The sequence below is a fragment of the Apis mellifera genome, linkage group LG14 (genome assembly GCF_003254395.2).
Source record: "Apis mellifera strain DH4 linkage group LG14, Amel_HAv3.1, whole genome shotgun sequence".
NCBI lineage: Eukaryota > Metazoa > Arthropoda > Insecta > Hymenoptera > Apidae > Apis > Apis mellifera.
Window position 1 is genome coordinate 5,260,756 of NC_037651.1, and position 20,295 is coordinate 5,281,050.

The following is a 20,295-nucleotide window of genomic DNA, read 5'->3' on the forward strand; positions in this document are numbered from 1 at the left end:
AACGTCTGTCGCTCGATGAAAATCGTGTCGAGGGGATGGTGGTGGCGGGGGGAGGGTCGACGGGGGGATGGAGGAAGTATTAAATGCAAACCGCGTACAAACGGAGCTACCTTGCTTATTAGCCACCTTCCAAGAGGTGTTACGCAATCCCAAGGGGTTGAATAAAGTAAATTCGAGTTAGTTGGATGCCTCGAAAAGAGGAAGAGACTATTGCTATTAAACTGTATATATATATATATATCTACACGATTGTTATGCGGTTAAATTAACGAGGATATGGTATTTTGGTGGCAGATCTATACGCGGGAGCCTCGATTGTCCGATATAGGATCGGTTATATGAATCGAATGGTGGTATAATTAACTTTGCAAAATTGTCTTGAAAGATCTAAATTTGAATTAATATCGAAACAGAAGCTATTGAGCTTTCCATAATGGAATCTCTGCTAGTATTCTTTTTTAACCGTCAAATAATTCCTCAAATATTATTCTTTCTTCTTTTTCATCGAACGTCGAATTTTTTCAGAGATACTTCTCTCCTTTAATTACTTTAATTCTTTAATTCACAATCTGGACAAAGACGTGTGTACAAATTCTACAGATTTTTCTTAACATTTTCCACGAACGCGAGAAAAATCCGATTCGCTCGTTTCGTTTTGTGTTCGAGCGAATCGAGACGGGGGTTAATTAATCCGCTAACTCACCCCTCCCCCTCCCCTGGAAATCGCGTCCTGCGCATAATTACTCCGACGAGGCGAAGAAAGGCTGTCGAAATTGATCAGTGTCCCGTATGCATACTGTGCAACACAATCGTTCGAACGATTATTATCGTTCAACATCCTCGCACGATTTGCCCAGTCAATCGCAGGCAAGTCATAGGCATTGATGAACGTCCCTTGCAACCCCCGTGTATTTCACGCTCGACCACTCGCCATATTTAAACCGATATGGAATGGTTAACCCGGTTCACCGGGTGTGTGTGTTTTTCTCTCTCTCCGTGGGCCACCACGTTTCATCAACGTACGAGTCGGATCGGCTTTTTGTTCTTTCCTCCTTTCTCTCCCCCCGCCAACCCCTCCTTTCTTCTGGAAGAGATGCGGCCAGATGCGGCGGTATGGCGAAATATATTCTCGTCTGGCGTTGGACAGATAAAAGCTTCTCTATAGATCGATTAAAATATAAATTGCGCTTCCAACGTTTCCAACGTCCTCCCCCCCATACACGTATACGAGATAATTCTTCCGCCTTCCATCGTTCGCTTCTCTCTTCCAAAGGGGTTCCAAGAAGATTTCCACACTTGAAAAGTGTTCCTTCTGTTTGTTATTATTATTATTCGTGTTTATTCGTTACTTTGTTTTAAATCGTGGATATATTTTAATATAAATTTTTAGAAGGGAGAAAAATCCAAGAGTAAGATTAAGATCGAAAAATTGGAAAGAATGAGAAATGTTTCTTGAGATTCTTACGTTAATAAAATTCGGATGGGCGTGAAATAAGGAATCACCCTTAAGGAAAGACGCAGCAAAGATTTATATGGGAGGGAAATAAAGCGTGCACCGTGTGCGCCAACCATGTTTTATTAATGCTCCATGTAAGATTAATAAGGGCAAACGAGGTGGTACGTTAAGCGTGGGCATCGGTGTACGAAAAAAAAAGAAAGGCTGCACACGTAACGCGTCTTTCGTGGCCGCATACATACGCATCGTGTCCCTCCTCAATGATTCGCGCATGAGATTATACTCTGATATACGACAGTTTAGCCGTCGAACACGTTGGATTGTCGCAGGTCAGGTCAATTCAGGTCAACGTCCTCACACACTTCCTCCTCTTCCTCCAAATTTTCCTCATCTCTTCTTCTAATTTTCTTTTCTTTCCTCTAATCGTTTTGTTCGTGATTTAAAATTTTTTTCATTCATCGTGGTTGGTCCTCGAAATATCGAAGAGTTTTTATGCATCTCTTTTCAATTTCAGAGAATTATAATTTTTTTGATTCTCTACAATAAATTTCTAAATTCTATTTCGATTCGTAATTTCAATATTTCGTTTATTGGGGAGTTGAGATCGGAGATTGCTTTCTGCTGGTGGAAATTAATATGGGAAAGTTGCGAGTTTCGTTTTCGTTTATTCCTTTTTGATTCGAAAGTAAAATCCTCCAATTCTCGTGTTGGAAAAGGTAAAACGAGGCTCACACGCAATTTCGCGCTCGCGATGCAAATTATTGTGCCGCGTATCAATTTAGCGCGTCATAGAGGCAATTATGCGTAGGCCGCAGGTCCGTGCAGCGTTGATCGCAATCTCTTTTCATTATATCGGATTGTTTATTCCTCGTAAATATCACTGCAAACAATCCGCTTGCTTTTCTTATTTGTTCCCGAGCCGAGGTTCGCGCGTGGAAAACCGGCATATATCGACGTGTTGTGCTATTCGTCTCCGTTCTCTTTTTTGCAAAACTATAAATCACACTCGTGAAAAAAAAAAAGATCGTTTTAAGAACAACTTACCGTTACCAGAGTGCAACTTCGGAAATTAGCATTTTAATGTCTTCGAGTGGGAAAAAAAATTTCTTCTTTCATCTCGATCGATTCTTTCGATGATTTATTTAAGAACGTGGACGATAAAATTTATTATCTATTGAAATTTTGAAAAAAAACTCTTGAAAAAAAAATGTTTTGTCAGGTATAATTTGCCACGTAAGATACAGAAAACTGATAAAGTAGAATTTATTAAAAAAATTCAACTGTCCTTAATTTATAACATCAGAAATAATTATCTTTGTAAAAGGTTTGGGTTGTCTCGTTAATTTTTCTAAACAGGTATATTTATATTTTGTGTTTAATTTATTAATATATAATGTAATTAAATTATTCTCGTTTAAATTCGTGTTAATTAAAAATGATAATTTGTACGAGATATTTTATATTATTATAGGTATGATTACTTTTTCTTTCTTTCTTTCTTTCTTTTTTTTTTTATTTAAAATTAGAAATTCAAATTTAAGTAAAAATAGAAATCGGAAAATTTAATCCTATTTTTCTGGACACGTCCGATATTTTAAATCAGTTTACACTCCTATTTTGCTAATTCTGTTTGCATTGACGTGGATGGAATATATAATTAACTTGTAAATCGATAACATCGATCTTCGCTTTATAATCATATCGCCGATATTTATTACAAATTCACATTTAATTAGAGAAATTTTTTTAATTAATTGCAGAGACAGACTCTAATTACTTACATTCAGAACGGAAAATTTATAGGAAAACTTGAAAACAATTCATTGTTCACTGTTAGCAATTAAAGAAGCAGTTTTGCTGTAGTAAAAAAAAAAATTTCTTGAAAAATATTCCGCTTCTTTTCAATTGTTGCAACGAGCAATGAATTATTCTCACATTTTCTTATAAATTTTATGCAAAATGTAACGTTCGATTAAATTTATTAATTTATTCAATTTAAAGATTTGATTCATCTTTTTTTTTCTACATTATTGATACAAGATTTCAATATCGAAAATTATCAATTATGTAGCGTCATCGAACGCACTAATTATTCATACGATACTTTTCGTTTAATCGAATCCCAAAGTCAACCAGATTCATCTCAATTTCTCCAAACGCAACAATTAACCACTCTTCACCCCTCCCCTATATAAATAAGCACCTACCTCCTCCCTCCATTTTCTTCTCCATCTTCTTTCAAATTGGGTTTAATCGTCATCTTGTTCCAACTCTTGTTCCAATGGTAACCGATCGTCGCCACCTCCTCCACTTGTAGTATCAATTAGTATCGATGATTACTATCTCTGCATTATTCATCCCTTCGCATCTGACCCGCTAATTAAATCCCACAGATCTCATGTAATATCCTTAACAAGCGACCAAAACGTTATTGACTCGCAAATTTCTCCCTCTCCCCTTCTCTATATTCGTGGAAAAATCCCTACTGCAAACGTCTTGTCCGCGAATTAAGATGATTTTATATAACGAGAATATACATTAAAACGGAACGGATTTTCTCTGCGTTTCCTCCGCGCAGATATTCAATTTCGTTTCGAATTTATACGAAAGATTTATTACAAGACAATTTTTACAATATTCACAATGTTAATTTAAAAATTCGATACTTTGTATAAGTATTTATATCTCCATCACGCGTTTAATGAATAATTCTTAAATTCGATTTATGAATTTATAATAATTTTTTTAATAGCTTTTACTAAGAGTGCACAAATTCCTTTTTCAACTTAACTACCAATAGCAATAATGGCTCCAACTCATCTTTCAGTTCATTCATCAACTTTAGTTACAGCTGGAATTTATTTATTGATTCGATATGTAAATTTCTTAGATTTTATCAATTTATCACTTTTTCGAACGATTTAAAATACAATTATCGGAACTTGAATTCACAAAAATCCTAACAACCACTTCTTCCAAATTTCATTTTTCGATCGATCCAGATATAGATGTGTATAAAGTATCGAATTTTTAAATGTTTTGAATATTAATTTGTAAAATTGTAAAATTTGCAACAACCGGAAACGTTCGAATTTCATATATTCGGTGTGTAATAAGTGGAGCAGCAGAGAGAGAGAGAGAGAGAGAGAGAGAGAGAGAGATGGACGAGTAGATGGCGGGTGGCGGCGAGGTGGTGCGTAAGCGTACACGTGACCGAGGAACGTGCCTCCTGGTGCACGTGGAGCCGAGCCACATCCCCCTGGCGTCGGCCACCGCTCACTCGCCGAGCCTCGTGCTTTCAACCCTCTTTTGCTCGAGGCGGAGAAGAGGAACCTGTTCCTCTCAGTCATCCTCGAGCCTCTTCGGGCTCTACGCGCGCGTCCATCCTTCCTCGTCGATTATTCGCGGCATTAACTTTGGTGAAACCTTCCTCCACCACGCGAAAAAACCACCCGGTCTCCCGTCTCTCTGATCTCTCTCTCTTTTTTTTTTTTTTTTTTCTCTCTTCTTCCCCCCCGTTTTATTTTCACCCCACCGTGTCTCGGGTATATACTCGGTTCTATGTCGTATAAGGAACGTAAGAAAGGGGACGTTCGGCTAATATTAAATACGATACATATATATATATATATATATGTATATATGTATATGTATATTCGTGTGTATATACTATCGTCCACGAGTATTTGGATTTTGTAAAAGAAAAGGAGGGGAGGGGGATGGAGAAAAAAAAAAGAAGAAGAAGAAAGGAAAAGAAAAATTTTATAATATCGCGTTTTATTTAGATTATTGTAGAATAACGTTTATATATCTTGACAAATATGTGTTGTGAAAATATTGGAATTGTATTTTTCATTATCGAAAAATTGAACGGTAATTTTTTTTGAACGATTCTCTGAATATTTCTTTCCATTTCTTTTTCCACCGATTAGTTATTTAATCCTCGTTGAAACGATTGAGTTTGAATTATATTATTTTATATTATTTTTCGACGAGATTAAAAAAAAAAAGGAACAAAGAAAAGTGACCAAATACTTATGGACAGTAGTGTAGCTTACGTACACGAGCATGCATATGTGTATATGTATATACAAACTATAATTGTACGTACGTGTGTAGCTATGTGTAAATGCTAATACATATATACACGTACATGGTGGGTGTATACGTATGTACATATAATATGTGCACGACAAGCCGATTTGCTTTCTTAGATTCAGCTGGTTTTCTTCTCACTACCTTGGACTACCGTGCTCCGAGATTTTACCTTTGATCTCTCGATCGCGATCTATCTATTACTTTTTAATCATCCGTATCGTGATATACTGTGATGAATTGTGATGAACACACGGAGGGTGAGAATGAAGTGAACGGTGGAAAATATGAGGTTTATGAGCGGAGGTTCGTCGTGTGATCAATAATTTCAAGATTTGAAAATTTTTCCAAAACGCGGACGAGCGATAGAAAAGTGACTCGATCATTCGTTTGAGATGATTCCTCTTCCCTGAGTTTCTTCGAAAATATAATCTTCTTCTATTCGAATTTTCTTCTCTCTCAAAATTTTATTCTAATTTTAATTCTTTCCCCCTTAATTTGCGTCGAGTTCGTGGACAATTTTATCTCGCTTCAAAATCATTTATCATTCTCTTCCTTCCGACGGATCGAAACGAAACAAATTTTTCGAATTAATTTCTTCCATTTCCCGTCGAACATTTAACAATATCCAAGTTGAATTTTGATGAGATCAGGACGGGATGAAAAATTTATAGTCTGGTGAAACTGGCGTGGGCAGCACCGCGATGTATTAACATTGGCTAGAGGTATTGTTCCTCGATCCTTTCTCGAAGGCTTAGCTCGTCGGGTCCTTGGCGACTCTCGCATGCCATGCTCGTTCCTTCGATTAACATCAACGTAATATCCTGTAATCGAGTCAGTGCCGTTTACATCTTTCCTTTTTTTTTTTCTTTTCTTCCCGCCAATTCAATCTCTCTTCCGTTCGAATCCAAATATTTCTTTTCGTATCGTTTCAATAATTAATAAATGCATCAAAGGAAGGAGTAATAGTATCTTCAACAATTATTTAAAATTCTCTCGTCCGTGTAGTATATATATATACATTTAATCTTCTTAAAAAATTAAAAACACTTGCCACGATTATAAGATCGCACGGAGACGCTTGGAAATCGACTTTCTCAGACTTAGGGGGAAAAAAAAAACTCGAATCTAATATTAAGAGGGATTATTTTTCCCCCCTTCAGGGGGGCAGACTTCTCTTTGGCGTAGAAAATAGTATTAACCTCTTTATCCAATATGCAGAGAATCAAAGAAGCATCCAAAGTGTACGTGTGTTTCGATTCAGTCCAGAATTAAAAAATCTATCCGCTAACCCGCCTCTAACGACCATGCGCCGAGTGTGATAAAAACAAGTGGTGTTTTGAACTGTGAACCGAAACCGAATCTGTCCCCCAATTTCGGGGGACCAAATTAACCTCAACTTTTCCTAATTCGACAAAAGAACAATACTTATATATACACAAAGAGGATAGAAACGAGACTGTACGAAAAGAGACTAGATCAAAAGAAGAAAAAAAGAGAAAAGAACAACAAAAACATCAAGTGGGGAAGGGAAAGGGGATCCGGAAGGTTGTTGCAAACTGGCAAGAGGAGCGGGAGGAGGATTCGATAGATCCGAATGGGGAGCGAAGAAGGCGATGGGATGGCGAACGTGGATGCCGCCGCTTCGTGGCAACAGTATTACACCTGGTGCAACCCTTACTCGCACCCTCACTCCCACTCGCACCCCCACGGGGCGGGCGCGGGCCAGCCGCACACCCACCCCCACCCCCATCACTTCCATCATCCGAGTCACGTCAATCAGTACCAGCAGGCAGGTCAGTATCAGCAACAATCGGTGGCGGCATCCACCGCCAACCCATCCGCCCATTATTCCACCTCCCAGCAGTATCATCTGCAGCTGCAACCCGCCCAGACGCCACCCTTGCACCAACAGCAGCAATTCCATCCGGTTAGGGGGCAGCCAACCCCTAGAAGAGCTGCACCCTACGACCGAACAGGTATTCGATTAACAATTTATACATACATATATATATATTTTTTAAACAAAAGTATTAAAAGTGTTTTTGGGGGGTAGTGGTGAGAATGAAATTAGAAATAATGGATGTTTGGTGGATCGAAACATGGCTAATTAGATTATTTTCGATCTTGGGATAATTGAAATATAATAATCCAAGTGTTGATATGATTATAGGGTGATGGGTGGGTATATACGGATATACGTGTTAAGAATGATCGAAAATTTGAAAAGAATGGATGGAAGAAGAAGATTGGAAGGAAAAAGAAAAAAAGATCTTGACGACTTTTTCTCTACCCGATCTTGTCCTTGGCTTCCGGATGCCTATTATCCTGCTCGCAACCCTGGAGGATTCGATGGTGAATTACGTAACTCGTGGTCACGCGACGTCAATCACCAAATGGCTCGATCCTTCTCGAGGAATTAATAACGTCGGATAGTTTGCTCTCTCTCTTTCGTCTCGGCCGGCTGTCGTATATATCGTCCTGATTAAAATCCCATTCTCTGCCCCGGGTACACCACGTTGGCCCGGTTATACCCCGGAGGATCGCGTTTCGTCCATACTTAGAACCTCTTGGTGGAATGAACGAAAAAAAGTGGACGGATCCAACGATTATAATAATCGATATAATAAGCTTAATATCTGCCGTTGAACAAGGAAAATACACGGAGGGAATGAAATTGTGATTTCGATTGATGATGACTCAATAACGCTTCTAAAAGTGTTCTAAACATTTTTTTTAAGATTTTTAAAAATTTTCTAAGACTAAAAATTCACTTTATCGCTTTATCGAAGATTGAAAGAGCAGATTCATCTCGAGATCTGAACAATTCTTCTTCCTATTCGATTCAATTCATCGATTCGATCTTTCGATCGATCTCCTCCTTGATCAAAATCAACGTTTTACACGCGCAATTTTCGTTCGGATCGTTTTTTTTTCCCTCTCTTAAACAAATTCAAAGTACAAAGAACGTAGGGGGATGGAGGTCGAAATAAAAGCAACAGATTCCCTATGAATAATTCAGCGTTCGTTTCCAGTAACGGTTGCCTCGAACCTCTCTTCTTCTTCTTCTTCTTCGTGTTCCGTTACTCGCGTTCATCCCTTCGTGACAGCGTTCCAGACAGGGTGGATTTACTCGAGTCGATCGAGTCGTTTTCGTCGACATTTTTGTTTCGCCGCCCGGTTGGATACGTAAGAGAGCCTGTAACATCCACGGATTATGTGTACGCGCGTCTGTGGCTCGGTTACGCAAATGTTTTTCCCAGAAAAATCGCGTCTTTCGTGTCGCATCTCCGTCATGCTGACGCCTCGATCTGTCCAACTCCATCCAAATCGTTCCATTCGGATTTCTATCCATCCATCCATATTCGAAATACAACAAAATATATATATATATATATATATATATATATATATAGTGATTACGTTATCATTCGATTATTGAATCCAATGTCGTCTTCATATTTTAACAAACTTTCGTCTTTTTCATTTTTATATATATATTATTTTATATTATTATTTTACATTATTTTATATATATATAGTGGTTACGTTATTATGATTATTGAATCGAATGTCGTCTTCATATTTTAACAAACTTTCGTCTTTTTCATTTTTATATATATTATTTTATATTATTTTATATATATAGTGGTTACGTTATTATGATTATTGAATCGAATGTCGTCTCGATATTTTAACAAACTTTCGTCTTTTTCATTTTTATATATATATTATTTTATATTATTATTTTACATTATTTTATATATATAGTGGTTACGTTATTATGATTATTGAATCGAATGTCGTCTTCATATTTTAACAAACTTTCGTCTTTTTCATTTTTATATATATTATTTTATATTATTTTATATATATAGTGGTTACGTTATCATGATTATTGAATCGAATGTCGTCTCGATTCATTTCAACAAACTTTCATCTTTTTCATTTTTTAAATCGTATTGTTTACAGTAATATTCGATTAAGATCTTGTCTTGAAAGTTTCGATATTCTTCTTTTTCTTATTTTTTATTTTTGAAATTGCATTTAAATATATGTATATCAATTTTTTATTTTTCTTAAAATGAGCGAATTTTATTGTAGAATTGAACAGATATCGATAGCGTACAGAAAAGTTTGAGATCACAAGGCAACGAAAAAAATGCAACGGAAAAATTTTCACGTCGATGACAGGTTGTGACGTGATTATTTTCAATAAGGTAGCATAAGTTTGTCAGAGATCGGTAATGCGCTTGTACAACTCGGCTACCGTGATCGGAGGAAGCGGCTCGTTACGATGATCATTTTCTGCAAGATTGCCTCCGATCATAATGATTATCGTGTTGGCCGGTTCACTCGATTCTTTTGATCATGGATCGATTTAGCCACTCGATAAAAAAAATTGCGTTAAATGAAAACGAACGTATATTGCAAATTTAAATAAAACAAGCGTTAAAAGTTAAATCTTAAATCGATAGATTTATCAATAAAATGGACACGTGGGAAAAAAGTTGAAAATATTATGTAGAATTATAAGTTAGAATCTTTAAGTTCAAGTTCCATTTCTTTGATCCTAAAAATTGAATTGAAAATATTATGTAGAATTATAAGTTAGAATCTTTAAGTTCAACTTCCATTTCTTTGATCCTAAAAATTGAATTTTCCATAAATATCCTCTTGATTCGAAGAATTCGTTCCTTTTTCGGATTAAAAAATTAATTAAATATCACATCGAAGAAAAATAAGGAATAATTCGATAGGAATTTCGAGAAGACGATATATATATATAAAACGTTTTGCATTTTTCCCGCTACTTGGATTATTCAAAACAGCTCCTAGATTTGTCGGATATCGTCGTCGAAATAAACCGAAAGAAAATAACTATTTTCGTATCGGACAACGTTAACGAATAACGTTGGCGATACGCGTCCACGGTTATTTTTCTCTCCATGGAAATTCACGATAATCCCGTCGGTGGAATAAACAGCAACGTCCATCATCCGGAGTGGCGGTACATGAAAACCGTATCTAATCGTTCGCCATTTCCATGAGCGGCACTGTCTTTCACCGGCCTGTCCTTTCTCGTTCCCAGTTTTATGTTGTCCTTTTATTCAAATCGCGTGGCCAGTTTCCACTTATACGCAAATTATCTTCCTTATCCCCCCTTCCAATCCTCTGTTCCCAATGTTACACTTGCTCCACTTGTTTCTCATACTTATTCTTCTCCACCCCCTTTTACCAGACAAATGATAGAACCTCTCTCTTTCTCTCTCATTTTTTTTTAAATTACAATGATTTTCAATTACAATGAATGATGTTTTATTCGAATAAACGAGAAAATTTTCAATTAAATTTCTCGTTAAAAGTATAAGAATAAAAATATAAAAAAATAAATTCGGTATTAATGATGTTTTATTCGAATAAACGAGAAAATTTTCATTAAATTTCTCGTTAAAAGTGTAAGAATAAAAATATAAAAAAACAAATTCGGTATTAATACGATCATATTCGTCATTATACTATATAAAAAAACAGATTTAACCTGAAACGAATCGAATGTAAAATATACTTGGTTAAGCATAGCGGTGACGAAAGGAAGAAAAATGATCGACGAGAAGAAAAGGACAGGAAAAGCCGGCGTCACGACGAAGCCTTGAGCAAACGAAGAAAAAAAGGAAAAAAAAAAAAATGGAAAATTCCCATGAACGGCGGAAATCGCTACGAGCCTCCATTAGGACACGCGAGTATCAATTAGAACGATAATATTCCGCAAAATCCGTACAAACTACTTCGAATATATTAACACGAGGAATAAAAAAAAAGGAAAAAGAAAGAGGAAGAAAGAGAATTGGTCGTCGTCAATTAGTTCCACCTTGGACAAAATCCATTATCTACGATCTACGATCTTTCCTAGATCTTTCCGTTCCGTGGATCATTTATAGCCGGTACAGCGAATCGTGTGGGCGCACGATCGATGGATCCTGGTGTTTGCCGTGCGGCAAAGTTTCTCAAGGACGAGCGTTCCGTCTCGTTGCCGAGGATAATGCAACGTTACAGGATAACTCGTAGTAACCGTGTCTCCACGTTCATTTCCAAGCAACGGGGGATCACCAGGATACGCGAATAATCGTTCTCCACCTCGTCTCCCACTCTTAGAGTCCCCTCTCTCTCTCTCTGTCTCTCTATTGAACGATGGAAACGAGGCAAATCCTGGTAAACGCGTCTCTATGTCCCATTCGATGAAGTTCCACGCAGTTTCCACCTCTTTCTCGACCCGAGTCGCGCGATCTTTTCCTCCCTGTGACCGCCTACTTCCACTTCAAGCTGATGGATATTCCCTTTCGAGCACCATCCATGAGTAGATTATTTTTTTAGATCAAGTTTCCTTTTCTTTTTCTTTTTTCGAATTTAAGATGAGTTCAGGATCGTTTTTTTAAATCCTCTGTCTATTTTATTCGCCAGGAATTCGAGAGAAGGAGGATGATGATGAGGATGAAAATTTATCTTCTAGTAAATAGAATCTCTAGATTTTTTCTTTTCCTCTCCATATTCCATATCCTGGAACATAAACCCATAAATGGTTTGTAGAAATTGTATCGAGGAAACGTTCTTCATCTTCGAGAAGATTGAAAAAAAGAATATTCGGAAGGTATTTTATATCCGCGAGAAGGGATTCGAGTTTTTCTCGCACGAGTTTTCTTTTCGAGTTTAAATACGTATTGTCGATTAAGGGTCATCGTTCGGAAGAAAATCTCTGGTCCCACGAAGCTGCATCAGTGCGTGCATCTGCTTGCACATGCAGGCAATGGCAGCGCGTGTGGGCCGGGCAGATCTTCCGCTGGATTTTGCACGATGACTCACCCCGCGCGACTCGTTCCTCCTCGATCTGCACTGCAACTCGGCGAAATATCGAGGAAGCTAAGCTTCTCGATCGAGGAGAGGAATAAACCAACCGAGGATTGCCAATTTCGAAGGGTAGAGGAAGAATCGAGATAATTTGTGGATGAAAGGAAAAAAAAAGAAAAAGATTTGTCGAAGAAAAGTTTCGTTTCTTGTTGCGGGCGAAAAAACGAATCGAATGAAATTAATCGAAAGATAAAACGCTTTTATCGAAACAGTACATGTATGTACATGAAAATACTTCTTTCTTGGATATTGTATTATGCACAAATGTAATTCGCGAGTCGTGTAATAATGGATCGAGAAAACATTTTCATCATCCTCCAGTATATTTTTTTCTCCTTGTGTATTGTTATAACCACGTTTCGCCGAATCACAGTGTCGCGAGGGTACACAATTGTCTGGAGAATTTTATTTTGCGATTGTATCTTCCTTTTTTCATCATCGAAACACGCGTCGATTATTCTCGAGCCCGAGGGAATAAAAAAAAGAAAAAACACACAATTATGAAGATAATTATGAAATCTTCCCTGTTGACTGTACTTAACGCATCCTCCTCGCGTTTCCAAGCATTGAAAGGAACGGGTATGCTCGTTTATTGGAACCTATGGTCGCATAGAAAACGCACGATAACTCATATATTCACGATTAACGCGAAACCTCGGCTAGTTAGTGTTGCTAGGCACTTGGTGTAATTGCATCCTGACAGTGAATAGATTTACACTTCTGGCTCGGGGATACCAGCTTCTGCCAATATCATTCTCTCTAATCAACCGATTGCAAACGTTATTCATTCGTATACCCCGTTCACGGTAGTTCTTTTTTTCCTTTTTTCTTTTCTCTCTCTCTCTCTCTCTCTCTCTCTTTATTGTAGACAAAGGCGAAACTTCGTTAAATAATAATTTTCTTAATTGTACATTCTACGGGGCTTTTACGTTGATTCCGTTCGAAGATTATTTTTTTTAAGCAAATTAACGCTCTTCTTTTTACCCCTCAACAGCTCGTTTCGTAACGAGTGGTTGTCGAGTTTGATAACGGGGATCGAAGATTTGAAAATGTTTATTGAATAAGAAAAGGGATTGAAGTGAAGCGAAGATTATTAACATCGAAGAATTTCAATCTGTTAAAATATATATTTTGTATTAAAAAGTTTGAATACAAAATATATATCTTAACAGATTGAAATTCTTCTGTTATTTTCTTTTCTTTTTTTTTTTCCTTTCCTTGATTCGAATATAATTGAGATTAGTTATGGGAGGTAGATATTTATTGGGATGAGAGATTTTGGAAGAAAATTGAACGGGGAGAAGGTAAACTGTAGAAATTTTGAAGCTTCTTTTTCAAGGTTTGGAAAAGTTGTGACGAGTTTGAGGAAGTTTGAAGTAAGGAATATTTGAAAATTTAAATGTTCGAAAGACTGGATGTGCACGATTAAGCATGGAGATTAAAAAGTTTGAATACAAAATATATATCTTAACAGATTGAAATTCTTCTGTTATTTTCTTTTTTTTTTTTTTTTTTCCTTTCCTTGGTTCGAATATAATTGAGATTAGTTATGGGAGATAGATATTTATTGGGATAAGGTGAGAGATTTTGGAAATGAAATTGAATAAGGAGAAGGTAAACTGTAGAAATTTTGAAGCTTATTTTTCAAGGTTTGGAAAAATTGTGACGAATTTGAGGAAGTTTGAAGCAAGGAATATTTGAAAATTTAAAGACTGAATGCGCACGATTAAGCGTTTACCTTCTCCTCATTCAATTTCATTTCCAAAATCTCTCACCTCATCCCAATAAATATCTACCTCCTATAACTAATCTCAATTATATTCGAACCAAGGAAAGGAAAAAAAAAAAAAAAAAAAGAAAAAAGAAAAAAATCGCTTCAAACGCTCTCGCACGCTATTATTCTTGCGTCTCGCGTCAGAGCGAGCCGCGACGAATCGTTTTCTCGGTATAAAGACGAGGTATAAAGCTCGATAAAAGGAAAGATGAAGGAGCGAGGGAAAGTTTGACGAAGAGAAGGAAGGACGAAAGGTTGGGCAACGAAGGTTGCGGTTTGAAGACAGTTTGCTAGAAGCGCGCCCCGTACCACGAGTACTCCCACTTGCGAATTATGCGAGATACCCTATCTCTCGCGAGAGTAACATTTTCTGTGATCCCTGACCCCGAGATCTCGGGCCCAAACACCATCCCCCGCCTGGGCCCACGCGTCCTCCACTGCTCTCCTTCGTATCCTCCTCGTCCTTTGACTTCTTCGAGAAATCTTTCCAACTAGATTGAATCTTGACGAGAAGAGAATTTTATCGATTGTATTTTCTTAATCGAACAACATTTTCAACCTTTCTCTTGGTTAAAAGTTGAGAATCGTATTATTTTACACGTGCTTGATCGTTTTTTTTGAATGGTTATCAAAGAAATATTGTATATATGTTGTGATAAAGACAAGTAATATTCGATATCGATCGAAAATTTGAAATGGGAAAGAAGGGAGGAAATTCAAGAGTTCTTGGATTTTAAAAAGACATTAGATCCAAGTACAATTGAATTATTGATATTAAATTGTTAATAAATAAAAGTAAATGCTGTAATTCTTTTTTTTTTTTTAGCAAATCGAATTTAAAATTAAATTTTAATTTGCATATCTTATTAATTTGCGCATTTTTTACCAGCTTTAATAGTATAACGTGGTAATGCGAAAAAAAGAAGAAAATCTTTAGATCTAGATTATTTATTAGTAAAGTAAGGTAGAAAGCAGATTAGCCAGACACATTTCCATCTTATCTTTCTTTGATCTTCTTTTCTCTATTCTCTTGGCATAATTTGTAATTGTAAAATCATTAATAATTCTTCTCTCTCTCTTCTCTATCTATCTATCTCTTTCTCTCTCTTCCCATTGCACAATTTTATATCTATCTATTTATCTTTCTCTCATTTTCATACATTTGACGTTCACGCAAATACTGTACTTCTATCATTTTCAGGTGACCCCATGATAACATCCTCTCTGAAGGGTAAGTGACAAACGACAGCTCATACATTTCTCTTCCCCCTTTTTTTTTTCTTCTTCCTCTTCTTTTATTCTCTTTCTTTTTTGAAAGATGTCTTTTCTTTTGTTTTTTTTATTCTTTTTTTGCATCCACTCCCTCAAATGATCCACGCAAGGATCATCGTTTTGTCCACGAACGTCTTCTTCCCCTAACTTTCTAGAAAGGAGGACAATAGTGGGACGTGTTCTCTCATTTGCATGAATTTTTTTCTTCTCCATTCACGCTTCTACTCTCTTTCACACACACACGCACACGTAGGAATTAGGAAAGTGCATCGAGTACAAATTCCGATTTTGACGATTCAAAGTGCCATTTATAATGCAACAGTTTTTCTTTTCTTTTTTTTTCTTTACGAAGAAAATTTTTATTCCTCGAAATGGAGTTCTTTTTTTTTTTTTTTTTAATATTAATTTCAATATGTAATGATACGACAATTTTTTTTTTTTTTTTGAAAATGTTTCGATAAGATTGTCGATTGGAAGAAGTTGAAAAAAGTATTGTACAGTTTAAAATACATTTAAGTTAATTCGACTCGTTGGAAACGACGTCGATGCATTTTCAAGCGATTAGGCGAGTACAGATAGTACCGAGCACTCGTTTTACAAAAGATGTATCGGTTAGGTTTAGATAAGTAGTAGTAGAACACACAGATACAAAATATCATTGAAAAAGAGCACCGATAAGACGGTGGCGTTCTATTTCACGAATTCACAATTTTATTTTGCAATTCGGAGGAAAGCAAGGATCTGCTAAAATAAGAATATCGAGGAGGATCTTGCTTTCATCAATCGAAACACTATATCGACATAAAGCACGATTCCCGTTTGAAAGAAAATTAACTTGTGTGTTGTATGTGGTTGTACGTGATCGTGTCAAGAAAGAAGAAAAAGGAAAGAAAAGAAAAACGACGAGGAGAAAAATATTTGAGTGTAATTTAACTTTTTCCAAAATTTAAATGAAATCTAATGGAAAATTTGAAAAAGGAAAAGAATTAGAAAATTTGACGAATTGAAAATTTAATTTATTGAACAAAATTATCGTGGAAATTTGCATTTCTTGCAAATTTAAAAAAAAAAGAAAAATTTCTCTTTCAAAGTGTAAAGAAAAAAGAGAAGAAAAAGAAAGGTTAATTAAGGAGTAACTCGAGTCAAACAGTTCCGAAACGAAGTTTTCATCGCGAAGCGAATAGAAACGGTCTCCGGTGGACAAAAGCTGTTTAATATGTGCATTAATTCAACGCGTTTCATCGTCAATAATTTATAAGTCTCGTAGCTATTAATTACGCATCTCGAACGTACGCGCAAGTATGCCGAGAAGCCGTGGCGATTGGTTACGTGCTATTATAAGTAACAAGGGTCTACCGCGCCGATCTTTCCTCTCTTTTCCTTCTATTAGCTATACGCGATTTTCAAGCATTTTAATTATGCAAATCGTTAAGGATCGTTTTGCCTCGACTCCGTTTCTGTTTATTCTACACCTCGCATCACATTGATATTATTATTTAGAATTGGAATTCGTATTTTTCTTCTTCTTTCTTTTAATTTCGAGTATTCTAATTTCGGAATCGAAAATGGAATCGTGCGATTTGAATAGAAATTTTCGATAAATCGAACGTTTTACAAATTTAGTTAAATAGATTTGGAATTCGAAAATTCTTGCCAATTTAATCCAATTATTAAACAAAAAAACCTATTGAAAATTCAGAGAAACTCGAAGATTCGCACAATTCTTCCAAAACTTAAAAAAAGAACAAAGTTATCGATCTTATCGATAATTTTTGATAAAACGTGGAAGGAACAAATTTCATCCCTTGAAGGAAAAAAGAAAGACAGGGAGGGGGGAGGGGGGGCGTGAATTTAATCGAAAATATAACGCAACCGATGCTCGTTCGACTTACCTCGTCTCGAATGGCAATGGATTACGCGTCGAAACGTCCTCCACGGGTCGAATCGCGATCGTTTTACGCGTTTCCCGGGTGTCGATCCGCGGAGGCATGTCGGCCAACGACAACCAACAGATAGATATTCTCGTTTCACCCGACAACATCGGTCTGCCTCCTTACATTTTATCTCGCAACATGTGGCAATGCCGTGTTATGCCCCGGCCACGGCTGACGTTATGGAAGGATAATCCCATGCGGTCGACGGTTCGCGTCTCAGATTTCGCGCCGAGACCATAATCTGGTCGAGGGGAGGCGAACAGGCATGGCGCAACCGGCTCACCCCGTGTAAAACTTGCACCTCCACGCGCAAATTTTTCCACCCGTTTCCTTCTTCCAATATTACGATAATAAGTGTAAATAATAAAAAATAGAAGGGTTGGAGGAGAGGTTGGATCTGGAAACAAAAAGAATCGAATTTAAAAAAGGACTAATTTTAAAATGTCTCGCGAAATGATTCGATTGGGATAAAAAAAAATGGAAAAAAGAGCGAGTTTAATAGAAAGGGAATAGGGATAAATTACTTGTTTATTTGAATGTGGATCGTGCCGATGCCTCCGTTCGACTGTGGCTCGAGCTCGTCGTACGCCGGTTAAATAGGAGAACAAACGAAAACAAAACCGAAACGTCGAACGCGTGACATTTAATTCGCGCGCGAATGTACACAAAGTGTTAATCGCGCTTCGCGTGTAAATTATTATATAAATTATCAAGCGTTCGATCGATATTTTTGGAAGGATTTTTTTTACGATGTGTAAACATATCGCTTCGTGTAATAAAAAAAGCGAGAATTAATTTATATGAATTAATTTATTTTATTTATTTCAAGTAGAAAGATCAATTCTTTAAATTTAGACGAAAGAGTAATTTTTTTAAGTATCGAAAAGAAAAAATTTGAATACGAAAAAGGATACTGGTTTGATTTGAAGATATTTTAAAATATAACTTTGAAAGCGTAATTTCGAAAACTGTTAATTCGATACTTTAAAATTTAATTATTCGAGAATGGAATTTTTTCCTCGCTAATTTTGATCTGATAAAAAAAAAAAAAGAGAAAAGTAGGATTAGATTTTACGCTGTGAAATTCAAGCACGCGCGTGTGGTTAGTTCAGTGGTCGCTAGTGATCAGTTTCTTCAAAATCATTTGTAGAGACTGTCTGATCGATATTTCTTCGAGTATTCTTCCGGTCCCAACAACGCGAATAGCGTCCATTTCGAGCGAATGGTGGATGATATAACACTTGTCACTTTCTACGATATCCTTTTTGAGGATTACACTTTATCCTAATGAAATTGAGAAAATCTCCATATCCTCTTAACCAGATATTATTATCCGCGAAAACAGAACATTTCGAGAAAACAAAAAGAAGGAAATGTTAGCGAATTATATAAAACGATAAAGAAAAAAAAAAGAAAGAAAATTGAAAGAACTTTTTGAGATATATATATACATATACATGTCGATAAATTTCTTTCATCTCGAAATATCGAGGTCAGCTCTTCCTTGAATTTCTTGAGAGATTCAATTTTGACTGATCAGCTGACAAAGGGGATCCAAACTCACGTGTTCACAGACGTACAAAAGGATCTTGTCAAAGATCCATTTCTTCTCTCCATCATCTTTCCTCCCCCCTCCTTTTCTCTCTTTTCAATTCCTCCTCCGTCTTTCAACTCGTATCCACTTATTTCTTCTTCTTCTTCTTCTTTTTCTATTAATTAAATTCTTTAACTCCGTTGCATAAGCGTGCATTTTTAATTAAAGTAGTAGCGCGATTAAAAAACGTAGCAATAAGAAAATCCGTGAAATCGAAGAATTAATAATAGAAGGCGAGCTATCGAGAGGTGTATATAATAATCGTTAATTGTAAATAATTATCAAAGATTTTTCATCTAAAAATGTGTGTGAGAAGAAAAAGCCTTCAACGGGAGGGGGGGGGGGGAAAGATTGAAGGGGAGAACCCCGACAGATCGTCGTTTAAATTCTTCTCTATGTTAAACACGATAAACAAGATTGACGAAGAAACGATGAATACTATACACTGTTATTATTATTATATAGCGTGTAATTATTACGATGGGAAATATAAAGGAAAATAAAGAAACGATGATGGAAAAACAGGGGAAATCTGAATATAATATGGGGTGGCAAAAGACCCTCGTTTTCCAATCGAGAAAACCTATCGTTAAATTCCAACAAATGCATTTCCATGTTGATTTCTTCCATTTTAATCATCGTCCTCGCGTTCAAATGTTCAAAACATTCGATTTAAATCGTCGAAATCCACGAAATCGAATCGATACCATTTTAATCTCATTCATCAAACGATCGATCTTGCGTGAAATTAAACGATTTCGATTTAATTTGCATTCTTCTCACCAATTCCATAAACCTAAAATTCAACTCGTGTGCGATTATTTATCGACACGTGATGATTTTATATTTTGGATTAATTCGTGTGTCAAGAAAAAGAAAAAGAAAAAATCCTTATCGAAAAGTTCGAACGTGGCAAAATTTTTTTCTCAACTATTAATATGATCAATGGACCGTTCTCGACTTTCACTTTCACTTCCTTCGAATCTTCTCGGTTTAAGCGACACGGAGGATCGTTTAAAAAAACGACGAAAATCTAAATCTAAACGACTACAAGTCGAAGAATACGTGTCTATACTCTGTCATATCCTTGCCTCTCGTTCCTTATAACCATACCGTGTCTTTCGTGCAAGTATAATTCGATCCATACTCGTCGTAACTCATTCTCCTTAATACCATACTTTGATGGAATCGAAGCGAAAAAAATAACGGGTAACGAAGAATCAACCGCGATGAGAAATAATCCATTAATCGTGTAATTGGCATA

The 20,295-nt window shown here is 36.4% G+C and overlaps 1 protein-coding gene across 3 annotated transcripts in view; it reads left to right on the forward strand.

The window, feature by feature from the left end:
• The first annotated feature begins 6,878 nt into the window (after positions 1 to 6,878).
• Positions 6,879 to 20,295, forward strand: part of LOC408449 (thyrotroph embryonic factor) — a 66,287-nt gene continuing 52,870 nt past the window's right edge. Inside the window, exons 1-2 of one of the 3 annotated variants that reach the window (XM_026445127.1) lie at positions 6,879 to 7,530; positions 15,433 to 15,462. In XM_026445127.1, coding sequence (XP_026300912.1) covers positions 7,149 to 7,530; positions 15,433 to 15,462 — 412 coding nt within the window. In that variant the 5' untranslated portion in view covers positions 6,879 to 7,148. The remainder of the gene's footprint in view (positions 7,531 to 15,432; positions 15,463 to 20,295) is intronic. The other 2 variants (XM_026445126.1, XM_026445128.1) reach the window with 2 other exon arrangements.